Below are 22,956 nucleotides of genomic sequence, written 5' to 3'. Positions count from 1 at the left end.
CATAGACTAATACTATGTTTGCAGTGAAGATTATACGAATGGTTGGGGTTTAGTTCCATACAAGGCATCTACTAAGCATAACCATAAAACATGACACAAACCTTTGACCCCTGAAAAATTTTCTGCGATCGCCCATGGTAATATCCTAGTAACAATGGTGATTATAAACAGATGAACAATAATAATTGTATTGATATTAAATCTTGTTCGGTGCTCAAACAAGACAGGTTTACAGTTCTTATGAAAAAATGCACACTTTTAACGCCTACGAATTTACCTTGTTAATGCGGACCTGTATCTCGGTAACTTTCATATGTCATTTGTTGATACGATTTAGTTTCTGTTTGACCTTTCTGTGCTTGGTCACTGCAAATTTATGAAATCATGTATTCTTGTCTAAATTTGCTTCGTGTACTTTCCCACAGTACCTGAGGTGCTAATCTTGTCGTTCTGTTGCAATCATACCGTAGTCTAATACGATAAAAGATTATGGTTATATTACTTACTCGTCTGCTTTTTCCTTCCTGAAGCAACTGTTCATAGAGTTCGTTACCTGAGCATTCGACCAACTACTGCCGCTTTCTAGAACAATCTTGTTGTTAATTTTTATGTTAAAGAAAACGAACCATCGTTAACTTATCATGAGGGACATCTCCAAAATAACCCAGCCAATGTGCATTGTATTCAGTATTTCTTTCAGAAGAAATGTTCCAGGGGAGGTCACATTTAGTGTTCGGAGGAGCACATACTGTTTTCACAGGTACTATTCAATTTATTATTATATTATGGACGTATTATTTTGGTCTCCTCTGGAGGCACTGTCAGAGCTCCGAAGGGCCAGTGACCCCCGAAAAATGTCTGGAGGAAACACTGATTGTATTACTGACCACATCTGCAGTTTTACTCTGCTTTGAGGCCAGATATACGATCGGTGTCAGCACATCCTCGATCTGCATGCTCATGGTACACTAGTGCCTACGCGAGTCTCATTGCGGACGAATTTGCATGGCCATCTCTTTGGTATAGGTTTGTGTTCTACAGAGACTGCAGACACTGCCAAGACTCCTCACAAATAAACAGAAGTTCGGAGCATTACTAGAGTAGTACTCCGGACTTAAAAGTGTTGTATGCTACAGACCGTTCCAAATATAATGATTCTGTTAACTGTGCTTTTATCACAAACAAGGACAGCTCGCATTTAATATTCACTATTGAACTATCTGCAGTTAAGCTATTCGCAATACCATTCGCTATATCGTTATCGTGTGCTTATTTGCACCGACTCGCAAAGGCGCTCTTCGAAGCCTGTAGAATGTTTATAACAAACACATTCTTGTGCAAGCCATTTAGGTTGGTTGTCATCAGTTACAGGAACAGGGTTGTATCATCGTTGACTGATGTATATAGCTGGACATGTCCGCATTCGTGTAAACGAGCGTGTAGACAGACTGTTTCTCGTGGATCTTGAAAAACATTTTAAACTTATGAACTTCAGTATATTTAAGAGTTGCAATATAATTTACATTTAAAAGATGAGATTAAAGTAATATTGTTTTTTGAAATTTAGCCTCCTCAACCTCCCGAAGGATGGACTGGAGTGTGGAATGCATGCAATAATGGAACAGTGTGTCTGCAGTATGATTTTACCGAGGCAGATAAATCTAAAAGGATACATGGATCGGAGGATTGCCTTCATCTTAACATTTACACATCAAAGGTAAGTGAATTTTGCAAACTCCAATTCATTTTTTAATTAAATTCCATCCGAATGAGTAAAAATCATCAACTACTTAAGGCTCTTTGCATTATACATGAGAGAAATCGAACTCAAGAACAAATTAACTAGTTATCAGCAGGCACGTATTTATGTATTGTGCGCCCCTGTGCTGTAAATAATTTGCCGCCCCTACCCCCTCTCATAAATATATGTTTCAAACAACGAAACAAGCCGTGATTTTGCAAATATAACAGCTCTTGTTGAGTAGTAATTCAGGTATTACAAGTTACGAAAGGTACAACGTAATTTTAAATGGCCTAATTCTCTCAATGATGATTATGATGTGGTGTTCTGCCCGAAGGTAGGTGACAATTAACGTCACTATGAGACACCAATTACTAGTGGCGATAAGTGATAAAAAAAATAATTTGTAGATTATTCACCGTCAGTAATGGTTTAATAGCATCTATATTAAAATGCGTAGTGCACCAAAGAGATCAGACCAAAAATTGCCATAGTCAAAGAAGCATTCATCAAGAAAAAGTCATTCTTAACAAGAAGCCTTAATATTGAACTACGAAAGAAGTTGGTCAAGTGCTATATATGGAGTATTGGACTTTGTGGTTCGGAGACTTACTTGTTAGACATTACGGAAGTTAGAGAAGAAATATTTAGATAACTTCGAAATGTGGTGTTGTAGGAAGATGGAGAATATAAAATGGACAGAAAGAGTAACAAATGAAGATGTTTAAAAACGGATAGGAGAGAAGAGGACGCTTCTAGCCACCATCCTTCGTAGAAAGGCCAATTGGATTGGACACATCTTGCGAAGAAAATCTTCATATCGCCATGGAAGGAAAGATGGAAGAAAAGTGAGGAATAGGAAGAAGAAGAACACAAGTGATCGATTATTTAAAAAAATAGAAGAAAATATTGACAGTTAAAAGAGGAAACCGAAAATTGAGAAACATGGAAAAAGATATTTCCAGGCCCAAAATGAACATTAAGAAGAAGAAAAGAAAAATACCCTAATTAGTCCCAAAACCTTCCAAATGCACAATACTTAATAATAATAATACTAATAATACAATAAGCTGTCTGTCTGTAGCGCTTTGCAACTCGAGAATCATATTAGATAGAAATATGAAATTTTAATATGTTTTAAAACTTTCAGAGAAATAAACCAAATGGCCTGTTTCAGGTATCTAGGGCACACCTGAGCTGTGAGACATGGGGGTGCAAAGTCCCCATAAGAATAACATGGGAAAATTTTAGAAATAATTGAAAACGACCAATATTAGAGTTGAATTCATAGTTTTGGAGGTCGCTGAGATGAATAGTGACAGTTTTAATCCAACTCAACTTAAAGGTTATACTCCTCTCCGCAGAGAGGGAGGGTGTAAACGACACATGAACTGTGTTTTAATTTAATTTACATATTTAAATTTTTCGTCAATGTATGAATATTTTTGCCATTTAATTAGTGATTTGCATATGAAGTTAATAGAATTTGCATACGTATCAGCGGGAGCATGTATCTTTTATTGGTATTTTTATGTATTTATATTGTGTATTTTAATTATGTAATATGAACATTGAGTGACAAACGGATGTAACATTAGATTGGAGCAGTGATATTTGAATATAATTTTATGTTGACTTCGAAGAAAACAGAAAACTCTATAGTTTAGATACGCTATTTTGCTGGCAGAGAAGCTGCGAAGCCTCACAGAGAAAAAAAAACTTTAAAGAAAGCTTGTGTTCCTAACGGAGCCTTGGTCACCCACGTCGTGGAGAATATAGGAATCAAGGTAACCATCTTTATATGGGTAGAATTCCTATGAGCTCCAGTTTTCACATATATGGATAACTAGTCTCACTTCATAGGATAGTTGTAGGCAGGAGCATACACTGCCACGATAGCGACACAGAGACCACGAATACAATGCTTTCAAAATCATAAAAAATTTTAGCGTGTCTATGAGAGAATCCAGAATACAAAGAGGTGCTAGGTTTTTAAGACACACCCCTTTTTAGCAAGTTTGGCTCTAGATGCGTCGTTTGGTCAACGTTCTACCGTCAGAGAAAGGGAAGTTGACAAATTCAAAATTGTGGAAGAGTCCACTTGAGAATTAGTGGTAGTCGTTTAGAACGCTGTTTGTCGTAGTACGGTGACAGCCGCAAGATGTCTCTGTTTTAAAGATTGTTTCTGCTGCTCCGCTGATACATGATGCGTTATAATAGTATGTGTAATGTTATGTAAATAAACTTTCTGGGTGTTCCCGTAGTTGTAGATATATATTAGCGCGATATATATTTGTTTTACAACAAATGGCTTGTACTAATAACAGTTCTAGACCTAGCTGATGGTTGTGGAAGGCATCCAAAAGACGAACACACACCTCAGTTTAGTTTTTTTTTAAACCTTGACAAAAGTCATTACTGTTAGCAGAGAGAAGAGAATTCTCAAATGGTTTTTATTATGCTTATTTAATGTGTCAGGCTACCTTGTTTAGGGTTCATTTTATATGTTAGCATCTGGTGTGATTATTTAAATTGTGTCTTTAATACGAGTTATCAAACAATAAGCATAATCCTTCAATGCATCAGTTTCAGAAATTTGCAGTATTCAATGTCACTTGGACAAGCAGTTACGGGGGTCGCCACTAGGTGGGACCACTTGTCAAGTTGTGTACGGAAACCTGCAAGTGATCAAGTGTGAATAATTTTGTTGTTTATTTTAATTTTTCAATCTATATTCAGCACAGTGTTAGTAAGTGGCATATACTATTTGAAAGCTTGTTTAATAAGCTATCTAACACACATAGTGACTGTAAACGATGTCATTGAAGTGAAGTACAAAATGCAAAAGAATTTGAAAAAGTGTTGTGTATTGAGATATTTAGGTCATGAGAAGCCTACAGGTGAGTGACATACCTCTCACCCCTATTTTGGGTGAAGCGTGCTAAAATGGTTTGGCCCAACCCAAAAGTTGGAGCGAACAATGAACCTGAAGGTAAATATAACGTTACGGGAGACAACCAGAAAGACAGTTGCTTCTTGGATCGTGAATCGTGTACATCGAACACGAATTTCGGAGTATTGCTTTTACCGTCAGTTACTTGAAAGTTGATAATCAACATTCGTTGTGTGCAGATATGTGGTTAACATATCAGTGATTTAGTATCAAAACATTTACATAGGGCGTGTGTGATATTAAATGTGCACTAAGCACTAATTTACCAGTAGCTTATCTTCGTAACGCTGAACTCATATTCTGTTGATAGAATGAGAGCGTAGGAGGAAAGAGTAACATTTACTAAAGTGCGGCTTGCAGAACTGTCTGCAAAGTGATTTTTATATTAGTTAAAACATTTGCAAAGTGTTACTAAGTGAAGAGACAATGCTTCCCCGTATATCATGGGAAGTGCTTCGCATAAGTTTCAACTTTTGCTGTGTAACGTCACACGCCGTATCACCAGTCAATATTGTTTGCAGTTAGGCATAGTATTGGTAAAAGACAAACTCTCTATGCCTGATCTCTAGGCAATAACCAATACTACGATACAGTGCAGTGTATTTAAATGCTGTGTAATACAAGTGACTGAGCTTATACGCTTGTATCAATTAGGCGCGGTGAGTGCATTATAACTCCAGTGCTTCAGATAATGGAACGCTAGTGTGAACTTTTAGCAAATATATATAGCTATTCACTAGTCCCACCATACAGATGTCTACACCCAGAAACACCACTAATGCCGCAGAACTCCAGAGTTAAAGGGAGAACGTCTGGTAGCAGAGGCTAGCAGCACGACAAGAGAAGACGGAGAATGGTCGCCGGAAACGGAAGAAATACTCCAAGGAGGTGTCTACCGTAGTGAAGTGCAGAGACACTACAAGTGAGAAGATACCGGGATAAATAATTAAAACGTGCACGAACAATTAAAACATGAGAGCTCAGAAAGTGTGATAAAATTTCAAAGAGAAATATCTTTAGTAAAATATTTTTTTTTCTCTCAGGTCTCATTGCGAGACCGCGCGCGTGCGTGTGCTACTGTATATCACAATTTCATGTGCATCTAATATATTGAAACGGTGCAATTAAAAAGAATTATCCCTGGAATATTGGATTTCTTTGCTGTCTACAGTATGGCCGAAGGTATGTGTTACCGTTTTTGTTCTTTTGTTTCTTTTTCAGGCCAGAAGCTGGGTTTGTGAATGAATCATGAAAGCGATGTACGTATTTTGGGTATCCTTCTCATGCAGGATGGGTGTTAAAACCACAGAGTGCTTGAAAATTAGAGTTTCATGCTAAATAATCTTGTTTTACTTTTCAAAATTTTCATTTAATTGAACTTAAGACTCTACCGACTGAACTAATTTAGTAAATTAACTTTGTGACAGGAGGTTGCATTAGTTTAAAGTAAGTTTCAGAGTACAGATAAAGTCTCCTCCCACATTTCCATTCTAACAGATTAATTATTTTGTTAATTTTATTCAAATTATGCAATCTTCCTTCCTCCCGCTCACAAGGGAGATTTTAAAAGTAATCGGAAACGACAGATATTAGTGTGGAATTCATAGTTTTCGAGGTCTCTGAGTTTAACGGTATCAGTTTTCATGATGTTCAAGTTTATCCTCACCCCTTGAAGTGGGGTTGGGAGAGGATGACTATTTAGAAATAATCAGATAAACTAGCTAATTTGGAACTACTGTAATTAGAGCTAATTAAACACATATTTTCTCGCGCTTGCACGGGACCTTGCGGGTTGCCAGTTTTAAATATTACTTTAGAGTTAATCTTTAAAAAAAATCAAAATTTTGCCGCCCCTTAAATTCTGCAGCCCTGTGCTCGAGCACTGAATAGCACTTACCTAAATACGGGCCTGATTATCAGAGGGAATAAGATAATATCCTAGTAAATATTAGGCCTTATGCAGAGTCATTCTGACTCGTGATTAGTCCCATACTAAAGAGTTCAATAGTCAGGCTTTTAGTATGACGCTAATCATACGTCAAAACGACTCTGTATAAGGCGGATAGTGTTTTAAAGTATTTGAAGTGAAGTACTAGTAGCTTCATAGAATGAAACAAAATGCTTTAAAGACAAAATGGACTGAGGAAAAGTGAAGAATAGGTTAAATCATTGATTCTCAAGGTGGGCGATATTGCCCTCTCCCCCCCCAGTGGGGCGTTCTCATTCTCATAGCGAGAGCTGGAACAGAAAAGGGCGATCGGGGGACGAAAGACTATTTAGAAGGTATTGAGATTTCATGACCTGTTACATATTTCTTAGTATTATTCAACAAAAGACATTCTCCATCCATATGCATTTTACAAATTTTTGACAATGTACTGGAGAGGTTCCACAAGAACGTCGAGTGACCCATTTCACAACCATTAGGCTAAGCTGACGGGAGTAGTGCACCTGCTCATTAACTCTGAATTCCTCAGTTTCTTAGTCTCATTCCAGTCAGCAATTAGCAGTATTCATTTTTGTTCTGTTCGGATCGATTCGGTTTTGCAGTGCGCCTCTTTACTCACACGAAGAAATAATACAGAGTCTTCCAAAAGTCCTGCAAAAAAAATAAAAAGCTGTAACTTTGAAAGTACTATTTACAATTTTGTATTTTTTTTGTAATGTTAAAATTTTTGTTGGCAACAATGAGCGGATGTAAATGTTGACGTCATAACAGCAAATCACGTGACAAAGATGGCGTCTACTCAAGAGAAAGCGCAGTGTGTGGCGTGGTTTTGTGAGTTACAATCTAGTGTTTTGGTGAGAAGAAAATTCCGACAAAAATATCAGAAACAGCTACCTGCAGGTTCAAGTATCAAGAGATGGTACGATAAGTTCCTAGCTACCGGAAGTGTCTTGGACTTGCCTCGTAGCGTAAGGCCAACAACCAGTGTTGATGTGATTCAGTCCGTGCAGGAAAGCGTGTTGCGAAGTCCAAAGAAATCGTTGAAACGCAGATCCTTGGAGCTGCGAGTGCCAATGACAACGCTACACAATATCGATCGTAAGAAAGTGATACAGAAGTTTACAAGCAAAAACCGAAAGATGTTCAGGATCTCCGGAAGAAAATACGTGATGTGATTGGGGGTATTACGGATGAAGCACGTCGAAATGCCATTCTTGGATTTCCGAAAAGACTTCAGCAATGTTTGGACGTAAATGGTGCTCAGCTGGAGGTTTGGTGTTGAAAAAATGCTTGGAAACAAAATTTCAGATTTTCTTACAAATTCACTAAAAGTTCTGCACAAATACAATAAATGGTTACAAAGTTACAGCTTTTTACTTTTCTGCAGGACTTTTGGAAGACTCTGTACATTAAGAAGGAAAAGAATAGGAAAGTGGTGGTGGAGCGCAGTGTTTTAAAGTGAACAAAGGAATAGTATCCCGTGGAATTTTATTAACACTTAAGTACTACGCATGTTTTTTGCCCCATTAGTACTACGCGGAGTCTGTCAGACTCCGAACATTAGAAAACACGATGTTTTCGCACCCACACTAAATATAACCAAGACATTAGAGGAACCGACAATCGGGAGAGGCGGTAGAACGGGAAGATATAGCGGAAAGCGGAACCTGACAGACTCCGCGTAGTACTTACGGGTTAATTTAAGAATGTGAGTAATTTACAGTGGATTCACTATCGATTAGTTTTAGTGTGTTGTGTGGAGTTTGTACATTTTGAAAAGCACTCGTCAACTGTCTGAAATAAAGAAGTGCCGTCAATGGGATACGGACAAAATCTCGCGGCCGAAACATCGCCGCCCAAAATCTCGCGTGGCCTAAACCTCGCCGCCCAAACTCTCGCGTAGCCAAAACCTAGCCGCCCAAAACCTCGCGGGCCAAAACCTCGCCACCCAAAACATCGCGTGGCCAAAACCTCGTGGGCCAAAATCTCGCCTGCAGCTTAAAAAAATTCAGTGTAGTATAACAATATCTGCTGCTTTTCTTATAAGTAAAAAGAAAAAAAGAAGGAAGAGCTTGGTGTGGTGAGAGTAGGGGTGCCGAAATCTCTAGCTACGGCTCTGTATATATATATATACCACTCCCCCTCCCTTCTGTTGTGCCGACAAAGTGAAATTATAAAAGACATCCTAGGCTCGAACCTCATCTATGTTGAAAATTTGATTGAGATCGGTAGGATGGCTCAAGAGGTATAATGTAACAAACATAGTCATTTAATTTTTATATATATAGATTTCCAAAGCATGCATTAGAATTTTTCTTGTCATTATTTTAATGTAATTATGTGTTATTACTAAATATATACATATAGTAATATAGAGAACATTCTACATTTAAGAAATCGTCATGAAGAGGTTTTATCCTGACATTTCTTCCCATGCGACATACGTCTCGCTTAATTTAGACCAGGCGAGATTCTGTGTCGCAAGATCATTACAACGAGGTTTTGGTCAGGCGAGATTTTGGGTATGGCGATATTTTGGGGCGCGAAGTTTTGGAAGACGAGGTTTTGGCTCCGCGACGTTTTGGGCGGCGAGGTTTTGGCCAGGCGATATTTTGTCCAGCGAGGTTTTGGGCGGCGGGTTTTGGCCAGGCGAGGTTTCGGCCCGGCGAGATTTTGGGCCGCGCCGTTTTGGGAGGCGAGGTTCTGGCCGCGAGGTTTTGTACCCAAACCGCCGTCAATATTTGACTGAATACTTGAAATTTGGATTCATCTCGTCTCCCACAAACGTACAACTTCCCGTCTGTCTTCTTTGTGAAAAGATATTTTCAAATGAAGTCATGAAACCTTTGCGACTAAAAGATCATCTGCTAAGTATCCACCCAGGCAAGGCCGACAAAACTCTTTCGCCGCATCCATGATTGGACAATATCACGGGTTTATCCCTTTCAGACCAGACACTCACTTTTGTTGAGTCGATTTTGAGTTTAACGTCTCTTTCAGCAGCGAGGCTCTATGAGACGGGGCCTATTGATTAACGTGAAATCAGAAGCACATGAACTCCCTAGGTTTCCCACGAACCTAGGTCTCCCACGCCAAAGGCGGGTACGCTAACCGCTTAGCCACGAAGGAGCTCGACACTCACTTTTGTGAAGTTTCATTACGCCTTAGAAAGACTTCGATCAGAGCTCGAACGATCATGAGGGTTTACACAACGAGAATTAGTACGCATCAATTTCATTTGTTCACATGTTTTTGCTATAGTGAATTCTTCTTGTTGAAGGATGCTGCTAGCTAGATGCTATTCAGCAAGTAATTTTGAAAACTTCTGTGAACATTAAGATTGCCGTTTTATTTCGTGTTCTCATTTTATGCGTTGCTACATTAAATGTTGCAAGATAATATTCAGTGAATGTTACGAACTTTGTTTAAAAATGTAATGCTCTATTTGTAAATTATTAGTAACCCGCACAAAAGTGAGTGCTAAGACTAAACGATACCCAAATAGTACTAGACTTTGAAATCCATCAGGGGTCCAGAACTCCTTGGTTACCAGTCTAGGTCATGATCCAGCAGTGTTCTTAAAACTGGTCAAGACGTTGCCTGTAAAAAAAAAAAAAAAAAAAAAAAAATCTCTATTTCGAGGTATGTTTTACATCGATTTCTCTCCTAGAATGCTTAAGCTACAAGCAGATAAATCGAACTGGAACACTTCAACTTAAAAGAATTCCTAAGAATAATTCAGATTGTAGAAATACAAAACTTCTTAACAGGCCAGAAACCAGCCACAAATTGGGGGGCTATGAATATGTTAGAGGGGAAAAGATTTTCTTAAAATGTTAGAGGGGATAAAATTCTCTTAAAAAGATCTAAATTGTGTTTTTTTTGCATTGAGGCCCGGAGGGGCCACGAAAAGTTTAGGGAGGCCAGGCCCCCTAGCCCCCCTCTAGTTGCGGGCCTGTTTCATGACACGAAGAGAGGAGAATTCGAAGAGTTCACACGAGACGATAACAAAATAACTCTGCTCTAGTGGAAGGACAGCAAATCCATTGTGATTGTTTCGGCTAGTACTGGGTCCAACCCCATTGGAGATGTACGAAGATGGAGCAATCAGAATAAGGAATATGTTAAGTGTTCTTTGTCCCGCTGTTAGATCAATCAAATGCTGGCATATTTTCGGACATGGATTAGAACCGAAAAGTGGACTCTTAAAGTGATTTTTAATTTTTTTGACTTGACAATAGTTTACTCATGGTTCCAGTACCGTCAAGACAGTGAGCTACTAAATGTCAAGAAACAAAATCAGCTTGATCTCCTGGAATTTCGTCTCTCTGCTTCAGAGTATCTCCTCGATGGACCAACTCGAAAGCACTCACCTGATCACCTTGGTGGACCAGAAAATTCCGTAGAGCCACCAAAAATAGTCATGAATAGAATATCTAAAGCACTGCCATCACGAAACAAGAGGTTTGACGGGTGTAATCACTGGTCTATAGTCGATAAAATTAAAGCTCAAGATGCTACAGACTTCAGGGCTACATGTAAGGATCCCGAACAAATTGTATGAAAATGTGATGTGTATTTGTGTTTTAATAAGGATGAAAACTGTTTCATTAAGTTTCACACAAACGAGTAAGTGAGCATCCAACATTGTCATTGTATTCTTATTGTATTCTAATTGTTAATCTGGTTATGAAAAAACAAAAAAGGTACACTCTTTAGTACAATAAAAAGCATTATAAATCACAACCCTCACTTTTGTATCAGAATTAGAAGGGGTTAAGTCCAAACCACCACAATTGTGAGCATTGTGTTTTTCCCCTCCCCACTTTGCGGGAAACGTCAAGAAACATATCATTATCAATTTAAGAGGTATTTGTCAAAAGTAAGTACTTGAAATAAAAATCAGTAAAGTATTTTCTTTCTGGGTCTGTAAGGGTTATAGCTCATTTAGAAAGACCTATACCTCGTGCTATGACTGTCCCTTGTGTCATTCATCGATAGGATCTTGTTGCTAAAAAAAATGAGTGAGAGCTTGCACGAGTCTTTGAGTTATATTATAAGTTCTGTTAACAAAATCAAGTTTCATTCTTTGAACGACTGCCTTTTTCGTAATCTCTGTAAAGAAAATGACGAAGAATTTCAACGTCTTATTCTGCACACGGAAGTGAGATGGTTGTCAAAAGGACAGTGTTTGTGGCGTGTTTATGAACTTTTTTTTTGACACTGTAGTTGAGTCTCTGCAGACGATTGATCCAAGCCTACGTGACGCTCTTAAACTTCGACGTCTTGATGTGGCCTATTTATCTGATGTATTCGATATACTCAGTGAAGTCAACACAAAGCTACAAGGGGATAGGATGAATTTCGTTAAAGCTAAGATTCGTCATCTCTTCGTTCATTGTTAAACTGGATCTTCTTACAAGTACCATAAGGTGTCGGGAGTTCTATCAATTTCCTAGTCTTCAAGCACTTGAAAACGAAAGAAAATTTTAAGAGAGAGAGAGATTTAGATGTTTTCTGCTTTCATCTCAAAGGGCTCAAGCAAGATATGGAAATTAGATTTCAAGACCTTTGTGCTCTTTAGGTACCAAATTGAACGCGTATGTTCATTCCTTTTTCAGTAGATACCACAGAAGTTCACCCAAGCATACAGAAACAGCTCACCGACTTGAAACACGACTGTGAAGCCAAATCACTCTTCGAACAGTTGATTATGGGTGTTTTTGGGTGAAAATGGAGAAATTCTATCCTCTCCTGTGGCAAGAACTCAAGTTTATTCTTTAAGCTTTTCTTTCTACTCAGTGGAGAAGAGTTTCAGCGCTGTACAACAGATCCTCACGAAAGTGAGAAATAAAGTGCAAATATGTGAAAGGGGTTGACTTGAGAGTACGGCTAATGAAGCTGACACCAAATATTGTTAAATTGGCTTCTCCCATCTTCGGAAAACACTAACCACATCAGCTCGCGAACACCCGACAAATTGCGCTGTTTTCGAGATATTCGTTCCTAGCTGTCTGGCCATCACAATGCTGCCCCTATCAAACTCTGATATATATAGTCGTTCTTCCCTATTCAACGCACAAACTACGCACTGACTGATCGAGTGAGATATCTGTTACCGTCTGACCAGAGCCTCTGCTGTGCACAGAAACTTTAGAGAAGCATAATGACTTCGTTGCAAAAGTATGTGATGGGCATAATGATTTGGCCGTTGAGTGTATGATACTCTTAGTTTTACTATGTTCGTCGTTCAGTATTAGTCCTAATATTTTATCTTCCTTTTTTTCAAATATAGCTACCAGAATTATGCTGTCATCCAGAGCTTGATGTAATTGTGTATATTCATGGTGGAGCTTTCACTTTCGGAAGTGGCAAAGATTTCGGACCAGACTATATAATTGATCGAGATATTGTGCTTGTTACTATCAACTATCGATTGGGACCATTAGGTAAGCTTAAATCAATTTATTTATTCGTCATTAGATAAGGTTAAGTCATTTTTTTATACAACAGGCATGGTTTTACTTATCAGGCATGAAGGTGAGCTATTTAAGTCGTGTATGTTTGTTCTATTCGCTGCTATTAATTTAGTCATTCACTGTAAAAAAAATGTCCTGGATCTAATAGTAAAATATGTGCACAGAGAAACTACGTTCGTTGAAAGTAGATGAATAAAGTCGATGATGAATGCTAAATACAGAAACTCAAATGTTTTAAGTTTGATGTAGGCAGGGTTGGAAAAAATAGTTTAAAAAAAAACATGTGTTTAAAACATGAAAAAGGTGTTCATAATGTTTAAAACAAGGTTTAAAACACAGACGAAAAAAACATGTTTTAAACATTTTGAACAGTTTAAAACATGATTTTAAACATATTTCAAAATCGTGTAATAACGTATTTATAAGACTTTTTTGCCCTTTCAACTGAGTTTTTCATTTATTTTATTCTCGTTAAGACTGCACTGTGTCAGGTACAGTCACGAAAGAAAAAAAATTCAGTTGACAAAATTTCTTTTCCTAAAAACTTAACAATAAATTAACCTAATAGAGTACCGATATTGGCAAGTTATCAAATTATAACTATTCTAAGGATAACAACAAAAAAAGATCCAAATTAATTAATTTGTTCCTGAGCTATTGGCAAAAGAAAATTTGTCAACTGTCAAATACTTTCTTTTCTTCGTGTACAGAATATTTCAGTATAGATTAGTAATTCTCAACTTATTTCATATTACGACCCCCTTTTATTACACCCTCTTGCCAGTGACTCGTAAGTACCTTCTTGTTGTAATAAACTTTTTAGGTAGATTTTAAAATCTACTTACTATGGAGATTTCACACAATCTATCAATATACATGCCAAAACAAAAGTCCTCATCATCCTTGTGTATTGAGAACGGGTTGAGAGAGTATGATGAAACTTGAAAGGGGTCTGACACATCAGATGGTGCTATCAAGCATCATGGTGGACATCTTTGGTTGGTATTCGATATTTCAAATGCAAAGGGAGTCATGTTACATGTTTTAAGGATAAATTTTATCAGAAATACGCTTTTGCGGTTATTTTAGCCCTAAAACAAGTCATTTCGGAGTAACTGCTTTGAAAGTTTTCTAGTTATGCCGTTTGGCGGCTAAGATCGTGTTTCGTGGAGACGAGTGAGATTTTTGTTGCAAAATTTGATTACTATTTCAGAACACTGATGATAATAAAATTATTTTAAAATAATAAATTTTCGAAAAGTAATGTTTGAAGCACACTTGATATGCTAACTTTAGAATATTTTCTGCAAGCCTATGTAATTGATTGTTTTTTTTAAGTCAATAATTTATTGAAGAAAAGTAATGTTTGGGGCATTCAGAGCACAATGGATCCAAATTCACTTTCAATAAAGTTTACTTTTGCTCAGCACATGAATTCTACTTCAAAACGTAATATCTTCACAGCCAAGAGTCCAAAACAAATGTAACTAAAACCATGCGAAAGGGCGTGGGATAGTTTCATATGACAGCCGCTAGACAGGGGCGTCAGTGGGACAGGAGAGCAACCGCCCCATCCCCACTCTGCATTTCATATTTTGGGGTCCAACAGAACAAGCGTCCTGTTCTGAGGTCCTTACACCGAATGAATACGAAGAACATACAGATGATTTAAACTGGAAAGTTGCTTAGGCTTAATTTCCAGAATTTATGGAAATAGATTATATAACTGGCCAAACTCCGAATTTATTCGGTGTAAGGAATTCAAATTTTTTATGTTGGACTTTACTCAGCAAAAGGTTTCTGAATCTGCATTACTGTCCCCAAAATCTGGAATTCAGGGTAAGAAACGGATGACCTCTAAGCGAACGCCCTTCTCTAGCGGCAATAATATAAAATTCTAGATTGCATCTTCTCATGTAGTTTTTCTTTCTTTCATCTCGGATTCGTGGTTGTGAAAATATGGCACTTTCCCACCGTGTGTTCTTTTGGGCATATCCTGCATTTATTTAACGTAATTATGCATCATTGACTATGGCTTTCGGAGCTTGAGTTAATCATTCCCACGCTGCAGCGTACACAATATAATGTTAATATCTTAAATTTATGAGCAAGGAGGGGGAAATTAGCTCTCCTCCCCATTCCGTCAACGCTCTTTGTCTAGTAGTAACTCTAGTCCACACCATTTCACGTGGTTTTTGTTTAATTTATTTCGTACCCTTGACTACGAAGATACTACGTTTGCTGAGCAAAAGTGAACTTTTCTGAAAATGAACTTGGATCCCTCATGCTCTGAGCACCCCATATCTAAAAATATTTTATAAAAACTGAGTTGAAGCCAAATTTATCCTGCAACCCAAGTTTTTTCGAGACGCATAAAATTAGTTTGTTTAACTTGGTTGATTGCAGTCTTATATCAATAGCAAGGCTATAGGAGACAGGGATTTTTGTTTAAAATGTGATCCGAACCACTAATTTGAAATTTTACGTCCGATCGCAGTCAAAATCTATATAGCAAATTCCAACGTCTCGTGCCTCTACCCTCAAAATTTAGTTAAAAGACCGAAAATTGCTCCCTGTAGCGTGGTGCAAACATACAGATAGACGAACAAATTGAGATTAAATTGTCCCAGACACTGACGTTCGGCACTGATGTTACAATAAGTATCACGCTTTAATGGTTAGTTACGCGGGCAGTGGCGTAACTAAAGGCTTGGGGGCCCTTTCACAGACAGCGTGGAGCGGGGCCTCTTCTCTACGTCCCACTTCTCGATTTGGAAGCCTCCTGATGGTCTGAGCCCTCCCCGTAATACGGGGTCTGTGGGGTCATTATTTACGCCCCTGTACGCGGACGACTGCCATATATTACGCTTTCTTGCCTGGTCCCTTCATAGAAGCTATGCAAGATGTAAAGCTGTTAAGAAAATTTACAACGGAGGTGGGGAAGAGGGACGAAATACAATTTTCATAGTATAATGAAAGAGATATTGTTGATTTAAAAAAAAAAAAAAAAAAAAAAAAAAAAAAAAAAACATTGACTGAAGTTTCCAGTTGCATCTCAACCACATCACTGACGTTAGAATCATCGGAAGCAATTTTCGGATCAACAGTCTTACCATTTGTTTGGGTTTCCAGTTTTTCAAGCATTGCATTTTTCATAATGAATCTTCATTCTTTGAACTAAACCAACTATTTCTTTCTTACACATTTTGCAACTAGCTCATATGGTCGTTTTCTTATTTGTTGGAGTTTGAGTTACTTTAATAAATTTGCTCCAAATGATGTCCTACGAAGACTGAAAACCAACATGTACTGTATCAACGAATGCTTGCGATATTTTAATTGCAGAACAGCAATTTAGCAAATAACCTTTTTTGTTTGTTTTCTGAATACAACAAAAATTTGTTTCTATTATAATTACTTTATTTATTTTTTTAAATATCAGTTAAGTAGTCCAACCTTCGACTACGACACTTTCTCGCAAGTTAACTGAGAAGCATTTAAACAACACAATATACGTTAAAAATGAGGGGAAAAAGAGAGAAAATAAATTGTAGATCACCATATTGACCTGCTCGAGCCACGACAAATCGAAACATTCACATGGGAAGAAAATAGTTTTCTGAACGGGGAGCACTTTTGACAGTTTTCTTTCTCTGGCAGATTTTTTTTTTTTTTTTTTTTTTTTTTTACAAAATAAACATGTTTTAAAAAAGTCTTTAAAAATATACAAAATTTGTCAAACAAAATCAATTGTTTAAAACAAGTTTTAATCATAAACATTTTGTTGCAAACAAAACAACCCTGGTTGTAGGCCTACTACTCTGCACTAGAATCTCCCTCAAGTTCCTGTATGCCGAACAGAAACAGGACCTCACTGTTTTCCGAAACGGTTAAATCCGGTGTTTGTGTAACCCAGTGAGGTATAATAGTTCATATTGAACCACATTTACATGTTACTTTTGGCACGCCATCTTGTAGATTTCATTACCTTTAGAACACAATGTCTGCACTACTGAATGAACATGGTCTCCCAAAATGGACTCAAATGCATTGTTCAACTCCTTCACGGTAATAATAACCCTTTTAGGATTTATGGTAACAGACGTTACCATAAAGTAGTGTTGTATTAAACCCTTATGAAACTCATATAACACGTATTGAACCCGTTTCTTTTTATTGGTCAATTAAGCATGGACCAAAGAACACCGGACGATTAACTTGACGGCTCCAAGTGGGGGCGGAGGGGCATGATATTGTCTTTTTTCTTAAGGCGAATTTCAAAAAATTTTCACGTCCTTAGTTTTCAAAGTATTATTTTGCATACGGATTGTGTGCACCTTAGAGTATTCTTCAGTTTTTTTGACAGCTCTACATGAACCCGAGTCCGGGCCCGAGGGGTGATTTTTTCGGGAAAAAATCCGGTTTTGCCTTAATTTCTCGGTTCAGGTGTATGATACGGACATGTGAGTGGTACCATTGAAAAGGGTGCGTTATACTGAAGAAAATGACGTATGAACTATGATCCTAGATCAAATAATAATGTTGCAGGAAACTTTTATATTATGTACTATGTGTATAAATCTATATATCTATATATTTTTTACCTTCGGCCAAATTTTGAAAAATTCTCCAGACCTTATTTTTAAAGACATCAGAATGAAATTTTGTACACGTTTGCGTATACCTCTAAGTATTTCTCAGCTGATGTTGAGATGTCTACGTCAAGCCTGTCCCGTGCCAGAGGGGCTCAAATTTTCCGAAAAGTTTTTTTTTTAATTTTCCCGGATATTTCTTAACTCTCCGTTTCCGGTGCATAGTAGTTTCCTTTGAAAGATTGCTTTATTTTGAATAGAATGAGGTATGAACCATTATCCTACAATAAATAGTAATGTTGTAGGAAATTTTTAGAATATATATAAATGAATCACCTTCACATTTTCTTAAAAAATCCGCCCTTTGTTTTCAACATATAAGATTTAAATTTTGCTCACGCATTGTGTACATAACTATGTATTTTTCAAGTGATTTTCAGATTCCCACGTGAACCCAGGCCTGGGTCAGAGGGGTGCAAAAATTAAAAGAAAATTCTAAAAACTTCCTTTATTTTCTCGTTTCTGGTACCGTTGGAAAGGTTGCTGTATTTTGAATAAGACGAGGTATGAACCATGATGCTGCGGTAAATAGTAAGGAAGCAGTAGCTGGCTGAAAGTCTAAAATTTACCTCAAAAAGTGGAAATCCTAAAAGGGACAAAACTTGCAGAATACCAAGACATGATAGGATAGTCCAACCCCTACACCAATCTACCACTATATTGACAGTCAGAAGTAGACAGCTTAGATGTGGTCTTAATACGATGCTCGTCAAATGTACACTCATTCTTCAGTGAAATGTACAGTAAAGAAAAACTTATGTGGCCACTTGACATATTTTTATTTCTCAGGAGTTCAGCTCGTGTGACCATTGTAACCTGCTTATATCACAGGAAGCTTTGTGACAACAGTTCTGCCATGAATATTCATTTTGTAGAGTTCTTCTTGCTCTTCTTTCGTGGGAATAGGGTTCTTCACTCGACTGAGTTCTGAGGTAACTTTCGTCGTAAAATTGTGCTCTTCCTTACAATCTGTCCGTATCAGAGAGTGTCTGTTTTCGTCTCTATTATGTTTTAAAGAAGAGGCTTTTCCCTCTCACATCATATGCTTGCATGATGTGTAAAAATCTAAATGAGGTCTCTGTTCCAGTTTTTGTAAAAAGGTATGTATTATGCGGGTGCTAGTTTTTGATAGAGGAGGAAACTAGAGAAATTTTCTATGTGAGTTCATTCGGGTTCAAATTCCGGGTACCAAAATTTATCTTTATTATCACTATCGTTGAAGTCTCCGTTCCTGGAGCTAACATGCTTTAGGGACTCGATACGCCGCTGTTTTTGTTCTGAGTACGACGTCACGTAGGTAAATTAAATGGAAGAACAGAAAATGAGGATACATTCCTCTATACTAATTATCCAAAAGCGTAACCTGAATAAATCACATGACGTGCAAAACAAAGAAGGTTTGATTGACATTGAAGTATGAGATCTCGAAAGGAAAACTGACCTATTTGGGCTTCGAAGCCACGAACCTCTTAATTTAAAAAAAAATGCTTAAGAAAAAAATGAATGCCGATTCCATGGTAATGAAAACCCTATCTTCCCGCGGTATTTCAGGGCTTTAGGAAAATAAGATCCCCAAGACGCCTGTTCAAAAGGCTTTGGGCAAATCTAGTTGTTTCCTGTGGTTTGACTATGTGGCAACATTTTCTTCTGACCTGGTCGTTGATCGTTGCCTTTGTGCATAGATCCTGATCTCCCTATTGCTTAGGAGGATCAGAGCAATCAGTAGATTGCGGCTTTGCTTAGCCTAATGTTATTATATGTAAATATTTATTCATTTTGCTAGAATCCCATGTCTAGTCAATGGGTACCGTATCTTTAACATGACTACCTATAAGATTTATATTTCATTTTTCTAACAAATTCTTTTCTATTTGGTTTCTCAATGTTAAATCCTTTCAACTCTTATTAAAATACTAATTGAGTTAATTTCCGTTTCACAAATACCTACTTGAAAATACTAATACATACAGTATTATTATTTCATACTAACAAAAATATACACTGCATGGCTTTAGGTATTATACATACAAGGAATGCTTGACAATAATATGCTTTGGACATTATAATATATCTACATTAAAAAAGTAAAATCATAGCTTGAATGCTGGCATTACTTTCTTAACTAACATCACATCATTAAGATTATAAAGAGTGTCTGGACTTTTTAACAATTACATGTGGATTAGTTTCTCTCTATGAACAACTTTTAAGCTACATCTTGCAGAAGAAATTTACGAGAAGATTTGTTTATTTGAATAAAAACATAGAGATTTTTAAGATTATGCAGAATCATTATAGTTTCTCTAGAGCTAAAAAAAAAAAAGAAAATAAGTCATTTTAAAACTGACGATGTTACTTATTTATGACCAATGTCCGAAATAGAATACTAATTTCGAAGTGATGAAAGGAAAGTTAACGTTTTTCAAAATATCGGTTATTCTGACTAGTGTTTACGCAGCAACGTCTTGCATTTTTATTTAAGAGTGAAAAATCTGTCTTTCAACATCAGAAAATAAAATAGGTTGGTCCTACCTTTCGTTGTCGGCGCTGTTCTCACCACATACAAAGGTCTTCGCGGTTTCTGGGTTCACGTCCCCCTGACGACATTTCCGCTAAGGAGAATTGCTGGGCCTTCCTTTCAATCTGCATGAGGCGACGAATCTCATCACTGTGTGTATCCACTTGGCACTTTCTTTCCTCGCTATGCTTGTGCAAACTAGAGAACTCCTGGCCACCATACTTCACTAACACCATTTTGTTATTACCGTGGATTTGTGAGTGTTCCAGAAAATGTTTCTCAAAACTGTCTATGAATCTAAGTTACGTGCATGAGCCATGATTACGTTACTGTTTTAATACTGTAATCACAAGGTCTCAATAGGATGTAATGAGAAAGAGTCGAATGAGTTTAGTTTTTCTTAACTCCAATCACAATATGTAACACACAAAATATGTAAATAACTTGGTTTTATTATGTTTCTGGCTCGCTAAAGAGAGAGATGAGTGGCTAAGTCAGTCAGTGTTGTGAAGTCTGGACGCTGCGGCTATGTGTTTACTTATCTCATCTCTTTCTTTAGATGAGATCCCATCTCTCCAGCATAATTGTTACTTTAACTTATGTGTGTGTAAAATACTACGTGGGGTTCTATTAAGTGTATGACTGAAATAGAAAAATTGTGTTATACACCATAGATAATTTCAGACTGCCTTGAAGTTTGTCGTTACAAATTTTCCTGAATTTTTCTTCTCACTGATTCGTCAAGTGGTTTTTGTTGCATGTACGCTCATTAATGGTGATAGAGCGTCTGTTTTCCAAAATACGTGTTTCTTGACATTTTACAATTTGTTTCTAAAATTTTCTGGATTTAGAGTCGGCGATGTTTTGTCCTGTATGTGCCTGAGCTAGTCTCTTAGAGATGGGTAAAAAATTTATCTCATTTCGGTTTGGAAACGAACAGTCTGAAATATGCTTCACGCATATTTTTAGGAGTTATCTTCCATTCCGATTCCATTCAATTTGGATAGATTTGCTGTTTCCTTGCTTCTTTCACAAGATGATGCTAAAAGTTTCTCGAATTCCTTTACTGTGTCAACGGTTCTATGTGTGTGGTGGGGGGGAGGGAGGGCATGTGCATAAGAAACACACGATTTACCACATTGCTAAGCCTTTCTACTGTGGTTCCCAAGGATGTTATAAAATAGAGGATCTGCCCATACATATCTTCATCATATGAACTCAATGAAGCCAAAAAAATAAATGAGCATCGTCTAAACCCGCACGTCTGATTGGCTACTATCGCTTCCGCCATGATTGTTGGCTCGAAACATTGCGATCTTAGTGCCGCGCAGTGGGTAGAGTAGGTGTGGCGAAGCTGTGACGTATGGCTTCACGATTTTGTTGTATGGGCAGATCCTCTATTTTATAACATCCTTGGTGGTTCCAAACAATATCATGTGCCGCTGCTACTCAGGTACAAAAATTTTAAAAATAAAAAGAAATATCGTGTGCACTCAGGATACTCCTGACTATTATCGAAGAACTGTCTGTGAGACACGTATCAACATTCTTTCTTTGAAAATTTGTAATGTAATGTCACATATAATGCCACGGCACTCAAGGAAGAATTTTTATCAGATGACGATTAACGAAGGTTCATAAAAGCCAACAACAGTCCGAAACATGTTACAATAACGGTGGGAACTCAATGACAATTTTTCATGATTGTTTACATTATTTTGTATATCACTTGCATATGCGTGGTATCAGTAAACCTAATTTTAATTTTATTCATTTACTTTAGCTATCTAAACATAAGTTTTTTTCACCTGCTTACATTCTTGATTACATCTCCTACCTAACATGTTATATTATGTAATTGCCTAGAATTTATATTCAGATGCGTCACATAATTTTATTTCATATTGTAGGTTTCTTAAGTACTGAGGATGAAGTAATACCTGGCAACAATGGTCTCAAAGACCAAGTGGCAGCCTTGAAGTGGATCAAAGGGAACATAGCTTTATTTGGAGGGAATCCAAAGAGTATTACAATTGCTGGACATTCGGCCGGAGGAGTAAGCGTTCATTCCCACTTACTGTCACCAATGTCAAGAGGTATATATTGGAGTTGGAGTTTACAATTAAATTCAATGTATTTTAATGTGTTTATTTTCAGAATAAATGGACCTTCTGACAAAATAAAAAAGAAGTAAAATTCTGGATAAGAGCAGGGGTAAAAGTGAGAGGAAACGCGGGAGAACGCGTTACCCCACTTGCAAAAAATATCTCCGGCGTCCCCCGGCTTCCTAAAAAAAAAAAGACAATGGGCAAAGATAGGCACGGGGGGCGACATGACGTCATCCGCAACCTACCTTTCCAGATCCACTTTTACCCCTGGATAAGAGCATAATATAGGTTTATTCAAAAAGCGCGGCGGTTTTGTTACATCAAATTATGAACTTTGTTTTTATCAAAACTCATTAAGAAAATTCAAAAGCGTGTTCATCACATATTCAGATTTCCCGTATGGTAAATGACGTAGAGCAAATGACCTCTACTGCGTTGCCATGCAATAACTCTGTTTGTGAAATTCGCTATGACTGCCTTAGAACGACCACTACGACGACGCCCAGTACTTTTAATGTTCACTGTTGAACCCGTTTCAATGAACTTTTTCATAAGTC

General features: G+C 37.4%; 1 protein-coding gene across 1 annotated transcript in view; it reads left to right on the top strand.

Moving 5' to 3' along the window:
• Positions 1-216: 216 nt before the first annotated feature.
• Positions 217-22,956, top strand: part of LOC145675845 (venom carboxylesterase-6-like) — a 64,115-nt gene continuing 41,375 nt past the window's right edge. Inside the window, exons 1-4 of the mRNA XM_081746581.1 lie at positions 217-302; positions 1,568-1,717; positions 12,938-13,091; positions 22,202-22,387. Of these exons, the coding sequence (XP_081602707.1) occupies positions 249-302; positions 1,568-1,717; positions 12,938-13,091; positions 22,202-22,387 (544 nt within the window). The 5' untranslated portion in view covers positions 217-248. The remainder of the gene's footprint in view (positions 303-1,567; positions 1,718-12,937; positions 13,092-22,201; positions 22,388-22,956) is intronic.

This window comes from Thermobia domestica, chromosome 18 (assembly GCF_964235325.1).
Source record: "Thermobia domestica chromosome 18, izTheDome1.hap1.1, whole genome shotgun sequence".
Lineage (NCBI taxonomy): Eukaryota > Metazoa > Arthropoda > Insecta > Zygentoma > Lepismatidae > Thermobia > Thermobia domestica.
Note: the sequence above shows the minus strand (reverse complement) of the source record. Positions and strands in the feature narration are given on the sequence as shown.